General features: G+C 41.9%; 1 protein-coding gene across 1 annotated transcript in view; it reads right to left on the reverse strand.

The window, feature by feature from the left end:
* The window catches only part of PTPN21 (protein tyrosine phosphatase non-receptor type 21), a 56348-nt gene that overhangs the window by 25193 nt on the left and 10938 nt on the right, over positions 1–20217 (reverse strand). Inside the window, exons 3-9 of the mRNA XM_074956084.1 lie at positions 16570–16739; positions 13012–13109; positions 4891–4958; positions 4295–4365; positions 2025–2112; positions 1593–1681; positions 128–215 (exon numbers count right to left, since the gene is read on the reverse strand). Coding sequence (XP_074812185.1) covers positions 128–215; positions 1593–1681; positions 2025–2112; positions 4295–4365; positions 4891–4958; positions 13012–13109; positions 16570–16739 — 672 coding nt within the window. The remainder of the gene's footprint in view (positions 1–127; positions 216–1592; positions 1682–2024; positions 2113–4294; positions 4366–4890; positions 4959–13011; positions 13110–16569; positions 16740–20217) is intronic.

Below are 20217 nucleotides of genomic sequence, written 5' to 3' on the forward strand. Positions count from 1 at the left end.
CCTCCACATATCTACAAAGTTGAAAAAAACAACAACATTTTGGACAAAAATAGTTTGAGGGATTATCTTATTTTGTGGTTTACTTGTATAGCTTTAGACTGATAGAAATAAAAACTCACTCACTTACAGTTTGGAACTGGATGGTCTCTTCTTTATTTGCCAGTTCTAATGCAAAAAAGGACTTGTTGTGGGACATATTGGCAATGTCATGCCACCTAAGGATATATGGAGAAGACATGACAAGTAAACTCTAGATTTTCAGCATACAGAAAGTATAAATGAAAAACAAAACCTATCTTTGGGAGGTTGAGGACTAACTGAGCAGTAACTCCCCCCTACCCCCAATCTGAGTCATGTGTAGTAAACTCTGCAATAGTGATTAAAGAAGCAGACTATAACTTCACACCCATTAAATTATTGTTAAAAGGAAAATGGGGACGTAACTGTAGTTCTTTGGAGGATGTATAAGTGTGGGTGGTATTATTTATAATGGATAATGCTTTGCTATTCCTGCTCAACTTTGCGGTCTTTCAACTTAAATGCATTAAAAAAAAAAAAAAAAAGTTTAAGACAAGAAACTAGCCATTAGCATGTCCTGACTTCTTGAAAGTTAATCACTCATTGTAAAAGAAAAGCTATGTCCAGTAACCAAGAACGCTCAGAGCTATTAAGACCTGGTTAAAATGAATGAGAAGACAGGCAAGGATGAGCAGAACTTGGGGCCCGTAGAGATTCACTGTGCATGGTCCACTTACTCTGGGGTTGCAGAGAGGTTCCAATATTTGGTCCTCAGTCAGTCAAAAACTCGATTTGATCAGATAAAATCCACTGAGAACAATGTCTACCTGGCCACAATGATAACTATAAGTCACCAGTGTCCTTGAAAGTAGCCTTCCGCATGTGTCGCTACAAGACATTTATTTGGTAGGCCAAATTCCGCCCATGGATGCACACATGCAGCTCTTATTGAAGTCAGTGGGACTCATGTGCTTGCATCCAAAGGTGAAATCTGGGCTATTGGAATTGGGCCAGGTGAATCTCAATGCCATGCCTAGCATGGAAAAACATTTTAAAAATATTTAACTATGAGAATGCCTAGAAAGACTGCATGCTTCACTACTAGTGACAGCTTAATTGCAAACAGCAAATGATCTATCACTTCAGAATAGTAATGCTACTCTCCTCTTCTATATTTCCATATATAGAACAACACCCCCCAACATACTTTTACGACTGCACATCCCCAAGTAATTGATGTGCACGTTTGTTTTTTGTATGTGCCTGTATCTGCCAAAATGATGCTGCCTTTAGATTCACATGCATTTGCACATGGGAATATACATAACTGTAGGTGACACACATATATAACGTAGCTCTAAATGAACTAATCCTGCAGCAATTATATAGGTAAAACTCCCATTGACTACAGTACGTATGCACAAGGGCTGCAAGACAGGGCCCATATTTGGAACTGTGCTAATGAGTAAGATCTGTATTCATCCAAGATGCCATGAAAGCAACTGGGGACTGCACAGAAAATGTTAATTTGCAAAGTACTCATCAGCATTATTCTGGCAGGGGACAATACTCACCGAAATATAACAGGAGGCCGGCCATTTTTGTGTTTCACAAAGATACCATCAAGACATGCCCCAATAAATAGGTCACTTCCCTGGCTATCCTAGAAGTAGTAAACAAAAATCACAAGAAAAACTCTTTATGAGCCAAAGTTACAGCAGAAACTGTTCACTTCAGTGAGGTCACAGAAAGGTTCTTACATAGGCAATGCAAATCTTAATCTTTAGTTTGAAATCATGACCTCTCCTCATCATGCAGCACTAACACAGAACTCGATACAGTGGTCCTTATGAAATCAATGAGACAACTCAGGTGACTAAGAGATGAAGTATAGGGCCCAGGGGTTTCTTATACATTGGATTTTCTTGTTTTTTCTTTAAAATGGAAAAAAGATATGAAGATGGTTGCACTTGTTAAGTCACGTCAAGTGTCAAAGCCATCCTTACCTTTGCAGGGTAGCTCTCTTCACCATAGCCTTCCATTCTCTCTACCTCTTGCATATATAACATTTCTGCATCAGGAGGTGTAAGGCCTCTACAAACACACACAACAGTAACTTTTAATCTAATGATCAGCTTCTAAAATTGTACCAGTGGGGGGGCTCCTACTTGTATTACTCTTGAAGCATGCTCGAAAAGCACTTAGTAAGATATCCAGGCTATCGTGAAATCTTACTGCTTCTTGTCTGTCCAAGTGGCTAAAACACTTGTCCTGGTCCTGCCACTTGGAATCCTGTAACCTCTTCCTCTCTAGCTTCCCTGATTTCCATATCACTTCTCGCCAATTCGTCTGCTATGTCTGTTGAGACCATGTTACATCCCTCTTCAAATCCCTCCCCTGGCTCCCCATCACCCACCATATCAAAACTGAATGTTTAGTATTTCCATTCAGGGTCCTTCATAATTCCACTCCAGCCTGCATCTCAGATTATTTATTTCTTTAGCACAAACAGTATGCTTAGCACTGTACAGTACAAGGAGACACACTAATTTCTTATTATATATCCCTTCTCATTCCTCTTTTCTCTGACAGTCACATCAGCCTCAGCTCCTGCACTTCCTTCTCCCACTCCCATCTACATTCCTCTTTCTATAATGCATATTATGCACAGAAAAAGCCCAGAATCCTGATATGTCAGTCCTCACCCCTCTCCTCATTCCAATTCCTCCTAAAAACTCGCTGCTTCCACGCTACTTAAAACAAACCCACAACACTGAGTCACATCAAACTCCATCTCAAGCCCAACATTATTCTAATGGGGGGGGGGGGGGTAAGAGTGAGATCAGGAAAACAAACAAAGAATCTCATCTGATGCCCTCCTCTGGGTCTCCCAGTGCACTGTGTTTTATCTCTGTGACTTAGACTGAAAACACCTTGAAACAGAGGTTACCTTTAGATTGGTACAGCTCTGAGCATACTGTTAGTTCTTAAACAAAAATAATTGTGGTCACGATTTCCATTACACTAAAGCCTGAGATTAAAGGACTTTATAAATATTCTAACAATGAAGCCACAATATTTATTTTTGCTCTGATAAGCAGCATTACTACAATGTACATTTGCTATTTCAAATGTCCTGGCTTTACCCTGGATGTAAATATCCACACAAAATTGCCAGAAGCTTGAAAATCACTGCACAGACAAGAGAAATGCAATTTTCTCCACACTACTCATCCCCAGCTGTGCCTCAACTCTGACTGGGAGGGAACATCTCTGACAGAAGAGCAGTAGCTGTTCCTAATTACTCCTTCCCAGTTAGTGGCACCTATAGGTTTAGTGATTTGGAGATCTGTACTCTAGAAATTGGAGTGAGACTGCATCATACGAGGATAACTTTCAGTCACTACTGAGCCAGGATGGACTTGAACCAGCAACATATTGGTGACAAGCTCTATATCGTACTACCTAAATATCCAACATCACCTATACCATAGAATCATGGGACTGGAAGGAACCTCAAGAGGTCTTCTAGACCAGTCCCCTGCACTCAAGGCAGGACTAGTATTATCTAAACCATCCTTGGCAGGTGTTTGTCTAACCTGCTCCTAAAAATCTCACACGACAGAGATTCCACAACCTCCCTAGGCAATTTATTCCAGTGCTTAACTATCCTGACAGTTAAGAAGTTTTTCCTAATGTCCAACCTAAACTGCTCTTGCTGCAATTTAAGCCCATTGTGTCTTTTCATATCCTCAGAGGTTAATGAGAACAATTTTTCTCCCTCCTCCTTGTAACAATCTTTTATGTACTTGAAAACTTATGTCCGGCCCCCTGACCCCAATCTTCTCTTCTCCAGAATAAACAAACCCAATTTTTTTTTTTTTCAAATCTTCCCTCATAGGTCATGTTTTCTACATCTTTAAACATTTTTGTTGCTCTTCTCCAGACTTTCTCCAATTTTTCCTGAAATGTGGCACCCAGAACTGGACACAACACTCTAGTTGAGGCCTAAGCAGCGCCCCAGCTGTCAGCCCTGGGACGGTGGGGGCTCCAGCTGCCAGTGCTCAACAATGCCCTACTTGAGTCGATGCAAGCGCTCCTGGTGAGGATGCACACCACTGACAGAAGGTGCATACTGTACGGACACACAGAGCCGGTTTAAATTACTGCAATGGCTGTAGGTTGACCTAACTTAAGTCAACTTAACTTTGTAGTCTAGACATGCCTGTAGATCTGAAGTGACTGCTCCACAATTTCTGCATTTATGAAATCTTACCTGTATTTTTGATGCAGCAAGGCCACTTTCTGAGTTGCTTCCTCCAGTACTTTTTCCTCTTGTAACCAACCCTTAACATAAAGCAGAATTTAGTTAAAGAGCTAGTAGAAGGAATTCTAAAGGATAAAATAATTAGTTCCTTCACTCAGTAGGATCCTGACTTCCAACTGAGCCTGTGGTTAGTAGGCTGTGAACAGATTACTGCAAAAACCTAAAAAACACACTTTTTGTTTTTTCCCCCCACCATTTATCTTCACTATAATGTACAAACATCTTTAAACATTGGAATGTCCTGGAAAACTGGGATCTTGTGTGCAATTTAAAGCATTATGTGTAATTCAATTACCTGATAAAAACTTTAATTAGCTCTGGACTTGCAGAACCTCAATAATTTGTGCTTTGATTGGTTTGGGAGCAGTAAACGAGAGAGAGAAGTAGTGGTTCTCAGCCTTTATATAAGCATGTATCCGTTTGTTGAAATCTCTCTGATAAGCACTGCTATTTGTCAATACAGTGTTTGCTCACTTCGAAAGGGGTCTCCAAACCATTTGTTTTCTTTCAATAATGTCAGAAAAGCAGCTGAAGAAAGCGCTTACCACAGGAAACAAGGCAAATCTTTGTAGAAATTCCTGAGATTCATACTGATTGTAGTCTCCAAAGTCAGCTAAGAAAATGAAAGAACAGGTAAGATTCAAGTACTTGTGATGATGAAAGGATATAGTTCAGTGTGAAGGATGCACTCTCTGTACAGCATAGCTCCGTAATAATGAACTCTATTATTTAAAAGTAGTCGATGACACTGTACAATAGATAGTAAACTTTGCAAAGTATAACAGTTAAGCAAATCATGTTGTGATGAGTGTATAAACCCCATACTGACCAAAAAGGAGCTAAACAGAGATAGAGGCCTGGTGTATACCTCAAAGTTAGGTCAAGACAAGGCATCTTGTATTGACCTAATTACAGAAGTGTCCACACTTAAATTTCATTCCTGTCAAATTTCAGAGTAGCGGCCGTGTTAGTCTGTATCCGCAAAAAGAAAAGGAGGACTTGTGGCTCCTTAGAGACTAACAAATTTATTTGAGCATAAGCTTTCGTGAGCTACAGCTCATTTCATCCGATGCATTCAGATTACTGTCAAAGTAACTGCCCTGCTAAGCCAATTTAATAACTCCACTTCCACGAGCAGCATAGAGTCAAGGGGTCTATGTAGTTAGGTCAACGCAGTGTCTATGTTGACACTGCGTTGCTTATGTCGATGGTTACTGGCTGTCAGGAGCCTTCCCACAATGTCCCACACGGACAGTACAAATCAACACAAGAGTTCTTTATGAAGACATGCACCGCCAACACAAGGAAAAGCGTAGACACACACAAGCAATGTAATTTCTGCAGTAGCTGTATTCCAATGTAAGTTAGGTCGACTTAATTTTGTAGTGTAGACATGGCCTCAGAGCTTTAATTAGCACCAACTTGTTATACCTGGAGGGTGCATCAGGCTCACTGAGGAGCTCAACTGGGAGAAGGAGACCCAGGAGAATGGAGATCTGGAGTTCCTGTCCAGTGGGAAGGGTCAAACAGAAGCTCAGTGGAAGGAGAATTGTGGGGAAGCTACAAGAGTGGAGTTAGCGCCGGGGCGGTGGGGGGTGGAGGGCTTGAAAAAGGGACAAGATTCCAGCGAGCCAGCCCTGTGGGTTGATGCTCTGTAGGAGAGAGGAGAACTAGGAGAACCTAAGATGCACTAGAAGCTGAAGCCTGGAGCAACTTCTGCCTGCCCTAGTTTGTATTTTTGTCTGGTTTCTGAGTTTTGCTGAGGGTTTTCACAGGGTAGCTCTGCAAGGCTGAAGAGGAGCTCAGGAAGGACAGAAGATGTTGTGTTGATTACCACTATGTTGTTGGACATTATTTATTTGGGGCCCTGGAAGGGTGGAACTATAGGGAGACGTGGATAAAGGCCAAGTCACCATTGTTAGAGCCCTGCATGGATACAAAAATTTGAATCCGCATCCCTGGTAATTAAATTGTATCTGACCTGTGATCTGCACTCCACCTTATAGAAGGATCTGCATCTACACCAGCACCTTCTAGAGCAGTGGTTCTCAACCGGGCATCCATGGCCCCCTGGGAAGCTGCAAGCTGGTTTCAGGGAGTCCAGGACTCCGCGGGGCTCCGGGCTTCAGCCCCACAGGCAGTCCCCCTGAAACCATAGCCCTGCTAATTGAGATCCTCTGCATAATCTAGAGCCCCGCACAATAAAAAAAATTTGGATCCGCATCCGATCTGTAATCCAGAGATGGTAAACAAAGATCCGTATCCATGGATGCAGATATCTGTGGATATGACGCGGTTATCGTCAGATTTGCGGAGTTCTCACCATTGTACCAGACCAATGACAGAGCGAGGAGGAGAGCAAGACAGAGTTGCTGAAATGCCATATCACACCAGGAGTGCGGGGGGTACTCTGTGATCGTGAGACTTTGTCCTTTTTCTCCTAAAATATCCTACTTAGTCTGTGTTCCACTTCTGACTGGCCACATGACACAGTTCAGACACTAATCCTTTTGATCTTAATTCTTTAGGAACTCCACTCCTGTTCCTCTTTTCATTTGTTGTCTCCTGCACCCAGTTGTATTCTGGCCCTTGGATCTCCTCTCCTCTCCCCTCCCCTCCCCAGGATTCAAGTAGGCCTGGTCCTGGTTTAAGGCTTCTTTTACTGAGGATGCTGGCTGTCAGTTGCTCCAAATGAACACAACTTGCACTGGGTGCATAAGAATGGGAGGTAGGTAGGAGGGTAGCTATCAGGGAGATGATCACTGCTCCCTGATTCTCTACGGCAGTCCCAGTTCTGCTGTAGATTAGAACAGACTAAGGGCTGTTCTGACAATTCTCCACTGGGTATGGTCCCACAGAGACTGTACATCAGATAGGGATTGTTGGAACACACTGGACACTTCCCCACCACTACCCTCCTGTGCTGGGAGATGTGGAGCGTGAGGCCTAGAATCCAGTTCTGCATGCTCTGCACTTGCTGGGGATATTCACAGCAGGGACTATGGGGAGGTTTTAGTTCTCTTTTGGTCACCCAAGCAGCCCAAAGGGATCATAAAGGGACAGAGAACCTGCCTCTATATCTGGCCCCAGCCGAACAGGAGAAATAAAGTGGGCTAAATACAGAAGACATCAAGAAGGCCAAGGTGTTTAATGTATTTTGCTTCTATCTTCACTAAAAAGGTAAGTTGTGAAGATACTTCACAATGGTGAATTCGGACGGGATGGGCGCAACATCGCTTCACTGTGGTCCCGCGCTCGCAATGCCATGCGTCGCCTGGGGAAGCGCATCGGCTTCCGCTGGGAGTGGTGCGAGGAGCACCAGGAGCTGGGAGTCCTGGTGCCGCAGATCAGGTCCGACGACAACACCATCGTCACCCCGAACACCAGGGGCAGGCTGGAGAGGTCCCTGAAGGCCAGGGACTGTACATGGAAACCCTGAAGTGTAAACCGGACCAGGGTAAAGCCTTCGAACTGACCAGCAAGTGGGACGCCAGCAACTACTTCCTCGCCGGGGGTGGCTTCACCCATTTCACCAACTGGCGGTTCATCCACCGTGCCCAGCTCAACTGCGTCCCGCTCAACGGAGTCGTCCGCCACGGGAACCGAGACAAGCGTTGCAGGAAGTGCAGCTACTCCAACAAGACCCTGCCCCATGTCCTGTGCAGCTGCAAGCCCCACTCCAGAGCCTGGCAGCTGTGCCACAATGCCATCCAGAACCGCCTGGTGAAAGCCATCGCACCACACCTGGGGGAGGTCGCTGTGAACTGCGCCATCCCCGATACTGACAGCCAGTTGCGACCTGACGTAGTAGTCACCGACGAGCCCAGAAAAAGATCATCCTCGTCGATGTCACGGTCTCCTTTGAGAACAGGACCCCGGCCTTCCGTGAAGCCCGAGCTCATAAGCTGGAAAAATACGCCCCCCTGGCCGACACCCTGAGAGCAAAGGCCTACGAGGTGCAGATGGATGCCCTGATCATCGGAGCCCTGGACGCTTGGGACCCCTGCAACAAGTGTGTGCTGTGGACCTGTGGGATCGGTTGACACGACGCATGGCTCATGCGGCGCCTCATGGTCTCGGACACCATCCGATGGTTCAGGGACATCTACATCGAACACATTACTGGCCACCGACAGTACCAGGAGGTGTGAGCCGGTACGACATCATGCATCAACTATGAGAAAGGGACCGAGAGACTTTTTCCATTGGACCATATGAACTGGAAACAAACTCACTGAACATTAAATCTCACCAAATGCGGGTAAATCCATCCTCATCATCGTATCCACTCATTATACTCCGCACCTGAACATAGCCATTATATGAACAACATACCCCCATATCTCAATGTCTGTATTTTGACCCGTTAACCTTTTACCCCCAATCGGGGATGTCATAAATATAAAGGGAAGGGTAAACCCCTTTAAAATCCCTCCGGGCCAGAGGAAAACTCCTCTCACCTGTAAAGGGTTAAGAAGCTAAAGGTAACCTCGCTGGCACCTGACCAAAATGACCAATGAGGAGACAAGATACTTTCAAAAGCTGGGAGGAGGGAGAGAAGCAAAGAGTCTCTGTCTGTCTATATGCTGCTTTTGCCGGGGATAGACCAGGAATGGAGTCTTAGAACTTTTAGTAAGTAATCTAGCTAGGAATGTGTTAGATTATGATTTCTTTAAATGGCTGAGAAAAGAATTGTGCTGAATAGAATAACTATTTCTGTCTGTGTATCTTTTTTGTAACTTAAGGTTTTGCCTAGAGGGATTCTCTATGTTTTGAATCTAATTACCCTGTAAGGTATCTACCATCCTGATTTTACAGAGGGGATTTCTTTACTTCTATTAACTCCTATTTCTATTAAAAAAGTCTTCTTGTAAGAAAACTGAATGCTTTTTAATTGTTCTCAGATCCAAGGGTTTGGGTCTGTGGTCACCTATGCAAATTGGTGAGGCTTTTTATCCAACATTTCCCAGGAAAGGGGGGGGGTGCAAGTGTTGGGAGGATTGTTCATTGTTCTTAAGATCCAAGGGTCTGGGTCTGTATTCACCTAGGCAAATTGGTGAGGCTTTTTACCAAACCTTGTCCAGGAAGTGGGGTGCAAGGTTTTGGGAAGTATTTTGGGGGGAAAAGACGTTTCCAAACAGCTCTTCCCCAGTAACCAGTATTTGTTTGGTGGTGGTAGCGGCCAATCCAAGGACAAAGGGTGGAATATTTTGTACCTTGGGGAAGTTTTTGACCTAAGCTGGTAAAGATAAGCTTAGGAGGTTTTCATGCAGGTCCCCACATCTGTACCCTAGCGTTCAGAGTGGGGGAGGAACCTTGACAGGGGAGATTGCAGATTATGTATTCCTTATGCCACCCTTCCTTATTCCCTGATAACCAGAAACTTCTATGCTTAAACTCTGTACCGTTTTCTTTTTATTTCAACATCATCTTAATAAAATTATTAAGAACAAGGGGGAAGGAACACAAGCCAAAATAGGGAAAGCACAGGTCAAAGAATATTTAAATAAATTAGATGTATTCAAGTCAGCAGGACCTGGTAAGGAACCAGCTGAATAACTAACAGTTCTGAGATTGTTTATCTCTGAGAATTTACTGAGGCCAGGAAAGCTCCCAGAGTGTTGGAGAAGGGCAAACATAGTACCCATCTTTAAAAAGGAGAACAAAGAGGACACCCAGAGAATTCTAGACCAGTCTCCTAACTTTGACACCTAGAAAGATACTTTACTGGAACAAATTAATCAACAATCGATTGTAAGCACCTAGAGGATAACAGAGTTACAAGTAACAGTCAACATGCATTTGTCAACAACAAATCATGCCAAACAAACCTAATTTCCTTCTCTGACTGGATTACTGGCCTAATGGATAGGGGGAAGCTGTAGACGTGATATATCTTGGTTTTAGTAAAGCTTTTAAAATAGTCCAAAGTGACATTCTCATGAGCAAATTAGGGAAGTGTGGTCTAGATTAAACTACTATACAGTAGGTGCTACACTGCTTGAAAGACCATACTCAAAAAATAGTTACCAATGGTTCGCTATCAAACTGGGGAGATGTATTTAGTGTGGTCCCGCAGCTGTCTGTCCTGGGTCCAATACTAATCAATATTTTCATTAATGACTTGGAGAATATACTTAGAAATATGCAGATGGGAGGGATTGCTAGCACTTGAGGACAGAATTAGAATTCAAAATGACCTTGACAAATTGGAGAACTGGTCTGAAAGCAACAAGATGAAATCCAATAAAGACAAGTTCAAATTACTTCACCTAGAAAGGAAAAAATCAAATGCACAACTACAAAATGGGGAATAACTGTCTATGTAGTAGTTCTGCTGAAAAGGATCTGGGACGGATAGTGGATCACAAATTGAATACGAGTCAACAGTGTGATGCAGATACAAAAAAACACCAAAATCTTTCTGGGGTGTATTTACAGGCGTTTCAGATGTAAAACATGAGAGGGAACAGTCCTGCTCTACTAGGCACTGGTGAGGCCTCAGCTGGAGCAGCATGTCCAGTTCTGGGCACCACACTTTAGGGAAGATGTGGACAAATTTGAGAGTCCAGAAGTGAACAAAAAAAATGATAAAGGGCTTAGAAAAATCTGACCTCTGAGGGAAGGTTCAGAAAACTGGCATGTTTAGTCTTGAGAAAAGGAGACTGGGAGGAGCTCTGATAAAAGTCTTTAAATATGTTTGTTAAGGGCTGTTATACAGAGGACAGGGATCAATTGTTCTTTTGTCCACTGAAGGTAGGAAAAAAAGTAATTGGCTTAATCTGCAGCAAGGGAGATTTAGGTTAGATATTAGGAAAAAACTAAATCAAGATAATTAAGCTCTGAACAGGCTTCCAAAGGAGGTTGTGGAATTCCTGTCTTTGGAGGTTTTTAAGAACAGGTTAGGCAAATACCTGTCAGGGATGGTTTAAGTATATTTAGTCCTAAATTAGTACAGGAAGATCGACTAGATGACCTCTGAAGGTTCCTTCTAGTCCTACATTTCTATGGATTCTATAAATATCAGAGAAGCTATAAATGAATCTTCAGGACAAAAAGGTCTCAAAGGACCAGAGCTTCTGCTGAATGTCTGTTCCATATAGGAATATAACCCACAAAAATATAGCTCTTATTTACAAGTCTCACTGAAGAGAAGTACTTAGACACCAGTCTTTAATTCAGAATTAATAGTATTGTGTGGGCTAGTATTCACATTTAAATGAGACTTCACCCATTTTAGATTAAGTTAATACCCACAATCAAACTAGTGTTCGGAACTGACTTACTGTTACTATTAAAATCACAAATTGCTGTAGTATTCATCAGTGGGGACAATGACAAATCACCAACTTGCCAAAATCCAAAGTGTTCATGTTCCTGGTAAAAGCATCTGACCCACCTTATAAGTCACCTTAGTTATCAAGCAGTACCAATCCAAAAGCTCTACTATTCTACGCTGGTTTTTCAGTGTGTTACTGACACATACTATTGCTTTCTTACAACCCTGCCAGATAAAGTGAAAAATGCAAAAAAAAGTTAAAGGATAAATATTTTCCATCTGAGAAGAGGATTATACTGAGAAAGATTCCCATAAACAACTCACTGAGCAGAGACACATTTATACTCTCCCAAGAGCATGAAAATGAGTAAGAAAGAACTTGGTAGATGAAGAGTATTAAAGGCCTAGCCTGAACTGCAAAAAAAACCAAAAAACAACCCACACAACCCCATTTTTACATACATAAGGTATTTTTAATTCACCCTATTTCACTAGTAAACAAAGCAGAAAAACAGATTCTCTTCTTTAAACGTGACTCTATCAATATCTACACACTTAGTTAATTTTTTAAAAAATCAACTACTATTTTCATGTACTACACATGCCCCCCAAGTACCCTGCCAATGCTGGTGGTTTTACAAACTATTAGTCGTTATAGAGGAAGACAAAATTCAGGCAAAGGTTGTGGGAATGGAAGACTACATATAATTAGCCTGGTCATGGGGAAGACAGGTAAACTGTTAGTTCTGGGGGTTTTTTAAACTATACGTGTAACCTATCCCACCAGCCCTCAACTAGCCAACATTAAATGGCTAATTTCTTGTAGGCATCATGGCAGAAGGGGGTCTTCAGGAGAGATTTGAATGTGTGGTAATGGTCCTGTGGACAAGCTCTGCAAGCACATTCCAGGCGTAGGGGGAGTTGGCATGAGAGACAACATGGAGAAAAGAATATGGATGTACAAACACATTCTTATTTATTAAAATGCATCCCCCTCTCCTGCTCCTAAACCAACAGGAGGAGATTGCAGAAGTTGAGACGCAATGAGGTCTAGTGGTCTGAGCACACAATTAAGAGCCAGGAACTCCTGGGCCACTGACTCCCTCTGTGGCTTTAGCTAAGTCCCACTGAAGTTAATACACCTTTGAGGATCTAGCTCTTAATGACCAGCTAAGTGTTGAGGCACCATAATCCAGGTGCAGTAAATAATTATAAATTCAAAGCAAAGATCATGTATTTTACAAAAAGGCAGGTTAGAGCCACAAAAATACATATAGAGTATCTACCATAACAGGGGGTGTTCATGTAAGCAACAAATATAAAATATGCATTCAAATATCTCAAGTCACCATCCCTAAAATTTACTTAGTGAAATTCCTTTGTTTACCTTGAACAGCTAAACCAGCCAGATGAATTGCTTGTTCTAATGTGCAAGGAATGTTTCCCTCCAAGATATCTTTCTTCAACTGCAAATAATACTGGTATCTACAACAACAACAACAAAAATATATATATATCTCCATGTCAGCTTTTTCCATTTTTGTTTCAGTACAATATAGCGAAAAAAATCTTTTGGAAAGCAATGAATTTGCACACATATTTCCTTCCAAATCCCCTCCCCTTCCCTCACTCTCTCACTACTGAGGACACCACAATCCTCCTTGTCACTCAGTCCCATAACTTAGTGTTCATCTTCAACTTCTCCCTCACACTATAGTGTATCCATATCCCGCCACTTCTTTCAACACATCTCCAGGATCTGCTCTCTCCTGCCTGCCCAGACATCAAAAACATACTCACATCCTCCTCATCATGCTATTTAATTCCTATAACAGCTTCTTCTCATGCCTCTCTGACAAAAATCACACCCCTTCTCTTCAGGCCATTCAAAACACTGCTGCTGGTCAAAACAATCCCTGATGGTCAATCTGACATCACTCCTCCCTTTGAATCACTTTGATTCTTGCTTCTCCAGTATATCTAATGCAAGCTATATGTCATCCCCTTTAAGTCCCTACATAATCTATTCCCTTCAACCTGGTCTCTCATCGAATTTATCCAAGCTGGTCTCTACCTGTGTCATCTCCTCCATTCATCAATTACATCACTTTCCCACAACCATCTTCTTGCATGCCATTCCCTACGCAGGGAACATGCTTTCTGAGGAAGTCCAGCAGCCACCAGCCTCTTCTGAAAGTGCTTCTTTAAAACCTACTACTGCTGTAGTAAAACCTACATAAACTTAGCCAACTAAAACATTTATTTAATCTGAATATAGATATTTTTAAAAGTTTAAACTTCCTCATGCTGTACATTAGCCCTTGCTCAACATTGCAAACACTTAAACATGTGCTCAGCTTTACTGACTGGAGCAGTCCCATCTGAGTCAAGTAAAGCACACAAATTTTTCAGCATCAGGGCCTAACTGCATAATTTTACTGGTATTGTCCCTGTCCCCCTAACTGTTTTACTACATCACATTGAACAATAGTTTAAGAGTTCCTGGGGGCAGGGATTTTGTCTTCTTACATTTCAGGAGGTACATCATTAGAAACAATAAATAAATGCATGTCAGACTAAACACAGGAATACAGATTTTTCCATCTTTACCAAAGACTGTTAAACACAGCAACCTTTTAACGTATTCTCTACTATTTTCCCCTCTCTCACAAGAGCAGAGCCATGTGCTATATGACAATAGATACCAGTGCTACATAAATCACACACAAACAGAGCTGGGACTAAAATCCTTTGCTCCAAAAACACACACTACCCTTTGTGCAAAAGGAAATCACCCTAACCAGGCAGTAGGTTTCTTGTTCTTCCTGCAGGACACCTGCTAAAGGAATATATGATGATCATACAACTACCCCATCTAATTATTAGCAACTTCCCTCAAATACGGGCCTTGCACTCCCTTGGCTACGCCAAATATACCACTTGTTTTAAACTCTCTTTGGACCAGATTCTGATATAGAGCGGGAGTAAGTAACTCCATGAACTTCTCTGAAGTTAATTCCCATCTTAACTGATGTGAATTAGGTAACAATCTAGTCCTTTATATCTAGCTGCCCAGGGTATAGGAACACAGAGTTTGCACCTGAACTCGGGTCTTGTGCATGGCAGTATATTACAACATTGCTGAGCTACTGCACCAGAAATTTACAGCCTCTGTGTCTAAGAATGTCTATATTAGAAATACTGGCAGTTTCACCCCACTGAATTAGAAAACTCCCTAATCAAAGTGAAAGCTTTTACTATTTTGATCTTGCTGAAACAATTCCTGATACATCAACCTGTGGAATCCTATACCAAGTTTAGGACCTAATCCAATACCTGGAGTTGGATCAGGCCCTTAAAAACCTGGAAAACAACTGAAAAAACAGCCCACCATGCATTTTAACCTTTTATAAAGAAAACAAGTATACAGCTTTTCCCATACAAAACGAGAAGCAAAGTCAACAGGCCTTGTGCTGCACTGTATAATATGTTGGAGCTGCAGAATGTATTCTGAGCCACCCCACTGCATTGAAGCATAGCAGCCTGTAATTAATGTTGTGACAGTTCTCAGGGTAAACAGGACTGAGAGCCATCTTGTTACTCCTCTGCCTTCAGTGTGAGGGAGTCTTGCTTGTGCTTAACTGGTTGTCAGCTCCATGAAAACACAAGACTATTAGCCACCCAAACACTCTCCTCTGGGCTATGCCAGCCCATACTCTGCCTTGCAGGTTAACAGTACATGCACCCAGTCCCCAAGTTCCTTTGAAGCATTGCCCCTACATAGTGTTCACCCCTTATCCACTGAACATTCATCGAAATACACATTTTCTGGGTACCCAGGACGGTCACAAATATGAAGGGTCCATGCAGCAGCAAAATAATTTTTGTCTTCTAATTGTTAAAAGTAAACTCCTGAACTACAGCAGTTCACATTAAAATAAGTGTTTTCCACTTCCGTGAGAAACTAAATTTATCACAGATAGTAACTGCAATACAGCCTGCTACAACAGTTTCCTATTAAACTCTAAATATCGGATCTGAATGTCATCTCAGCCAAACTGGTATAAATTAGAAGTAACTCAGTGAAAGTGAAAAAAATAATCATACTGGTGTAAACACCACGTACATTAAAATAAGAAGTGGAACAGCAGCTGGGAAAAGGTGAATCAAATCTGTTTATCCTTACCTCCCTAAGGAGGCTATGTAGACACAGCCCACTGGTTTAGATGTTTAGAATTTGGCTTTAAGGAAAGATTCAGGTTTTTTTTCGTTTCTATTTGTACAGAGCCTATCCCAATTCATTTACATTTTTGCATTTCTTTTGTCTATAAAAATCAATAAAATTATAAAAGAGTGAAGGTACATTCACCATATGAAGAGCTAATCAGTGAACATGCTGAACTGGATTCTCCTTTACAATTAACAGCACTTCCCGGCACTTGTGCCTGTGATCAGTGAATACACAAAGCAACAGTGGAAAAGGATGCACAATTTCCTCTCCGATATCCATCTTTATTGTCTATAATCACACACACTTTGCAAATATGGTTTATGAACGCCAGAGTGTTCTGACAACAGGACAACCTGCCTCTATGAGCTTTTCAGGTGGTAAGTGTTGGATTGGTTTCCTGAAGCAAAGTATTGCTCTGAAAGAAAAATCTATAATAACTGAGAGGCTGATCATGCAAGCATGTCTGTGAGTAACTTTACTAGGCTCCAATAGACTCATAAGATCATTGGGAAAAATTCATCCCAAGAGTAACTCTATTATTATATAGTCTAAATACACTAAAAGGATAATAAATGCCACAGTTTGGGCACAGTTTCTGCCTTAAGTCTGCATTTCCATTTTTACAAAGGTTGGAAATAAGGCAATTATGTCTACTTTAAGATGACCCATATGTTAGAATGTTAAAAACTGAAATTAAAAACATGTGCAAGTTACCTGGTAATCTCCTGCTGAAGCTGAGAAACAGTAGGCACATAAAACACCACTCCAAAATATACCGTCGGCTCCAAAGCATATTTGTCCAGTTGCTTTTTTAGAGGCTTGTCCAAATCCACCCACCGGCGCTGGTTTTGCTTATTGTAATACCACAGACTGAAATAAGTAATCTGAAAAAGAGGGAAGCAATTCAATGATCAAATCATGTCAGTATTGCAATACCAGATAAAGTGCATATAGTGTGAACCTGGCACTGTCTCCAGCTTCACAAAAGGCTAGAGATACAGGACTAAAAACCATTTAACACAGGAAGGCTTTATAAACCTATAGCCTTAGGATTCAAAACTGCCAGGAGTATTGAAATATTTTTTAACAGTAATCGCATGTAACAGTAATAGCAATTTTTAATAGCATGACATATTAAATATTACGAAATAACAAAACAAGCCCAGGTAGTTGAAGAAAACACTTTTGGTTGTCTAATATATAAATTAACAGCCCTATTCCCAAAACACTACCACCTTTTATTACTGTGAGCATGCTCATTGACTCTGATAAGACAATTCACATAAGTAAGTAATATTCTTGGTAGTAAAAGTTTACTTTTCATGATGCAGCATTAACTTCATGATGCAGAATCAGACTCATTCAAATCTAAATTTCACACCATACAAGAAATGATCAATAATGTCTCATTTGGCAGCCTTTATTCCTGTGAATAACGATTTCAGAATTGGGTCCTCAATGAGCACGGACCTGGGTATAAAAGGTCAATCTAAAAATCAGACAAACCATCAGTACTTTTATTATAATAGTGATTAATATAAAGCATCAATGTTGTGCATTAGTATCAGTGGCAGTAAGGAATTTCCCCAAGTGGTTTATATACACGCACTGTTATAGATGGTGCGGGTAGAAACACCTATTGACTACCTAACACTTTTCTTTAAAAGACCACACTTCCAGTTAACTTTGCAATGTTAACTTCCAGGGCTGAAATATCGTATGCCAAGTTTCTGCCTCAAGCTGATTTCCCCCTCATCCTCCCCATACTGAAAGGGTCAGCCATTTCTGAGAATGAGAGTAGGAAAAAATGTGCTCACCACTCTAGGCCAATGTGAACTACTGGAAGCCGCTGCTTCCTGCAACCCCCATTGGCCTGGAGCAGCAAACCACAGCCAGTGGGAGCTGCGATCGGCCGAACCTGCGGATGCGGCAGGTAAACAAATCGGTCCGGCTCGCCAGGGGGCTTATCCTGGCGGGCCGAGTGCCAAAGGTTGCCAATCCCTGCTTTAGAACCTCCATGCTTTGGAGCAGGGACTTGAAATTTGTCCAGGGTGTTGACTTGGTGTCAGAGATGTGCCTTTTGTGGATGTGCTAATGGATGAGGGACTCTCCCAGGATGTAGGAAACCCTCAGTTCAAGCCCCGCTTTTCTTGAGGGAGAGAAGTGATTTGAACAGGGATCTGTTGCCTCTCAGGCGATTGCTCTAGCCACTGGACTTTAGGATATTCTTGTATGGGTGTCTCAGTCTCTCCTATTGAAGTTGTTAGTTAACTAATTGAATAACTAAATATTAATTGGGCAAATGAAGAGTTAAATAACTCTATAGCCTAATAGATAGGGCAGTGGCTCTCAACCTTTCCAGACTACTGTACCCCTTTCAAGAGTCTGAATTGTCTTGTGTACCCCCTAGTTTCACCTCACTTACTCTCTCATTTTTACCATATAATATAAATATTGTACTTACATTTCAGTGTATAGCATACAGAGCAATATAAGCAAATCATTGTCTATGAAATTTTAGTTTGCATTAATTTTGTTAGTGCTTTTACATAGCCTGTTGTAAAACTAGGCAAATATCTAGATGAGTTGATGTACCCCCAGAAGACCTCTTAGTACCCCCAGGGATACACATACCCCTGGTTGAGAGCCACTGAGTTAGGGCACTCACCTGAGAAGTGGCTGATCCCTGTTCAAATCCCTTCTCCCCCTCAGAAGGGGGGGGGAGGGAGATTTGAATCCAGGATCTCCCACATCTTTGGTGAGTACACTATGCACTGACTAGGCTAAACCTTATCAAGAAAGTCCTCCTCCCCCAGCTGTTTTGTTCCTGGCTCCTCATGCAATTTAGGAACACCTATCTTCCCTGGTTCTTGGATCACTAGCAGAGATAGACGCCTCACTGCAGCCTACATTTAAGAGCTTATCTCTGTGACAGGATTGCGGTTTGCACACATCCCTCCGGTCAGCATCTCCCATTGGCTAGCTTAGTCGGCTCCCTGCCTAGTATGCTGGCTTTGTGGATCGCAGTACGAGGTACCAATCTCTCCCCATTTATTGTACAGGGCGCCTAGGTGTCTAGTTCAGGCTTTCCAGATTGCAGTAATATACTATGATTTTCTAGGGATCTAAAAGTCAGGGGCTGCGATGCTCAGAATCATAATGCCTCAGTCCCTTTGGGGGTTTGGACCTAAGGTACTATGATGAAAGCACCCTAGAAAAACTCAGGAAGATGATAATTTGGGGTTCAGTATTGCATGCCATCCACATGCTGCAAAGAACACACAGGGACAAAGCCACACACTGAATGAAGAGGATAAAGAAGTATTGAACAGGTACCCATTGAATGAGCCCACCAATGTCCATTGTACACTGAATGAGGCATGGATCCTGTGAAAAAAATTGTAGCTGATCATGTAATTAAAGAGCTTGTCTACACAAACAGCTAGACCGTAGCAAGTGTGGATATGGAAGTGCCCCGCATTAGCCTAGAGTGGACTAAATGTCCGTGTGCACCCTGCAGATGCGCATAGGCTTTGACTGAGACTTGCATCAGCAAGGTACATAAATTACAGGTAGTGTGCTGCAGGCCAGCGTGGGGTAGAGCCACAGCCCAGCTTGCCATCATCTAATTGTTTGTATAGACAAGCTCACTGACTATATACTATAATGTACGCACACACAAGGAGCTGAATTAAAGTTACATGACAACCTTAATTATGGCATTTCCTAACTTCTGACTGCTAGAATTTGCTACCTTAGCATCCTTTTATGTAAAATTACATTAAAACGAAGTAAGGTATATGAACTACAGGAATACAATTACAATAATGTAGACTCATACCTCAATTAAAGTTGAAGTATAGGCCAAGCGCTGCCAGATCCCACCTGCTGCTGTGATAAGCTTGTGTATGTAAGCCTATTCTTACTACTGGTCCAGTCCATCTGCCCAGGTACTAATGCATTTAGCTGGCTTAGCAGTTATAGTAACAGCTAGGGGCTACCACTAATCTTTAGGATCAGTGCAATGTTTAAAGCTGGACATTGAAACCTAACAGTATTTTGGTCACCACTACTGAACCAATGCAGCCTACTGTCAAAATGTGTGTGTCTCTGTCTGTGTCCTCTCTCCCCGAATCATATGAACATTTATGAAAATTGACCTAGTAGAGATATGTGACAATGCCCAGAAAACCATTTGACTGGGTTTGATCTGTAGACTTAATCTAAACCATGAAAAAGAAAATGGATTGTTATTTAAAGGGGGACGGGGGGACCTTGATATTTGGGCTAAATATGCCAAAATTTTCAAACCTGTCAGACTCAAAATAAGCATCTAAATCTATATTGAATAAGTATCTTGGT

Source organism: Natator depressus, chromosome 6 (assembly GCF_965152275.1).
Source record: "Natator depressus isolate rNatDep1 chromosome 6, rNatDep2.hap1, whole genome shotgun sequence".
Classification (NCBI taxonomy): domain Eukaryota; kingdom Metazoa; phylum Chordata; order Testudines; family Cheloniidae; genus Natator; species Natator depressus.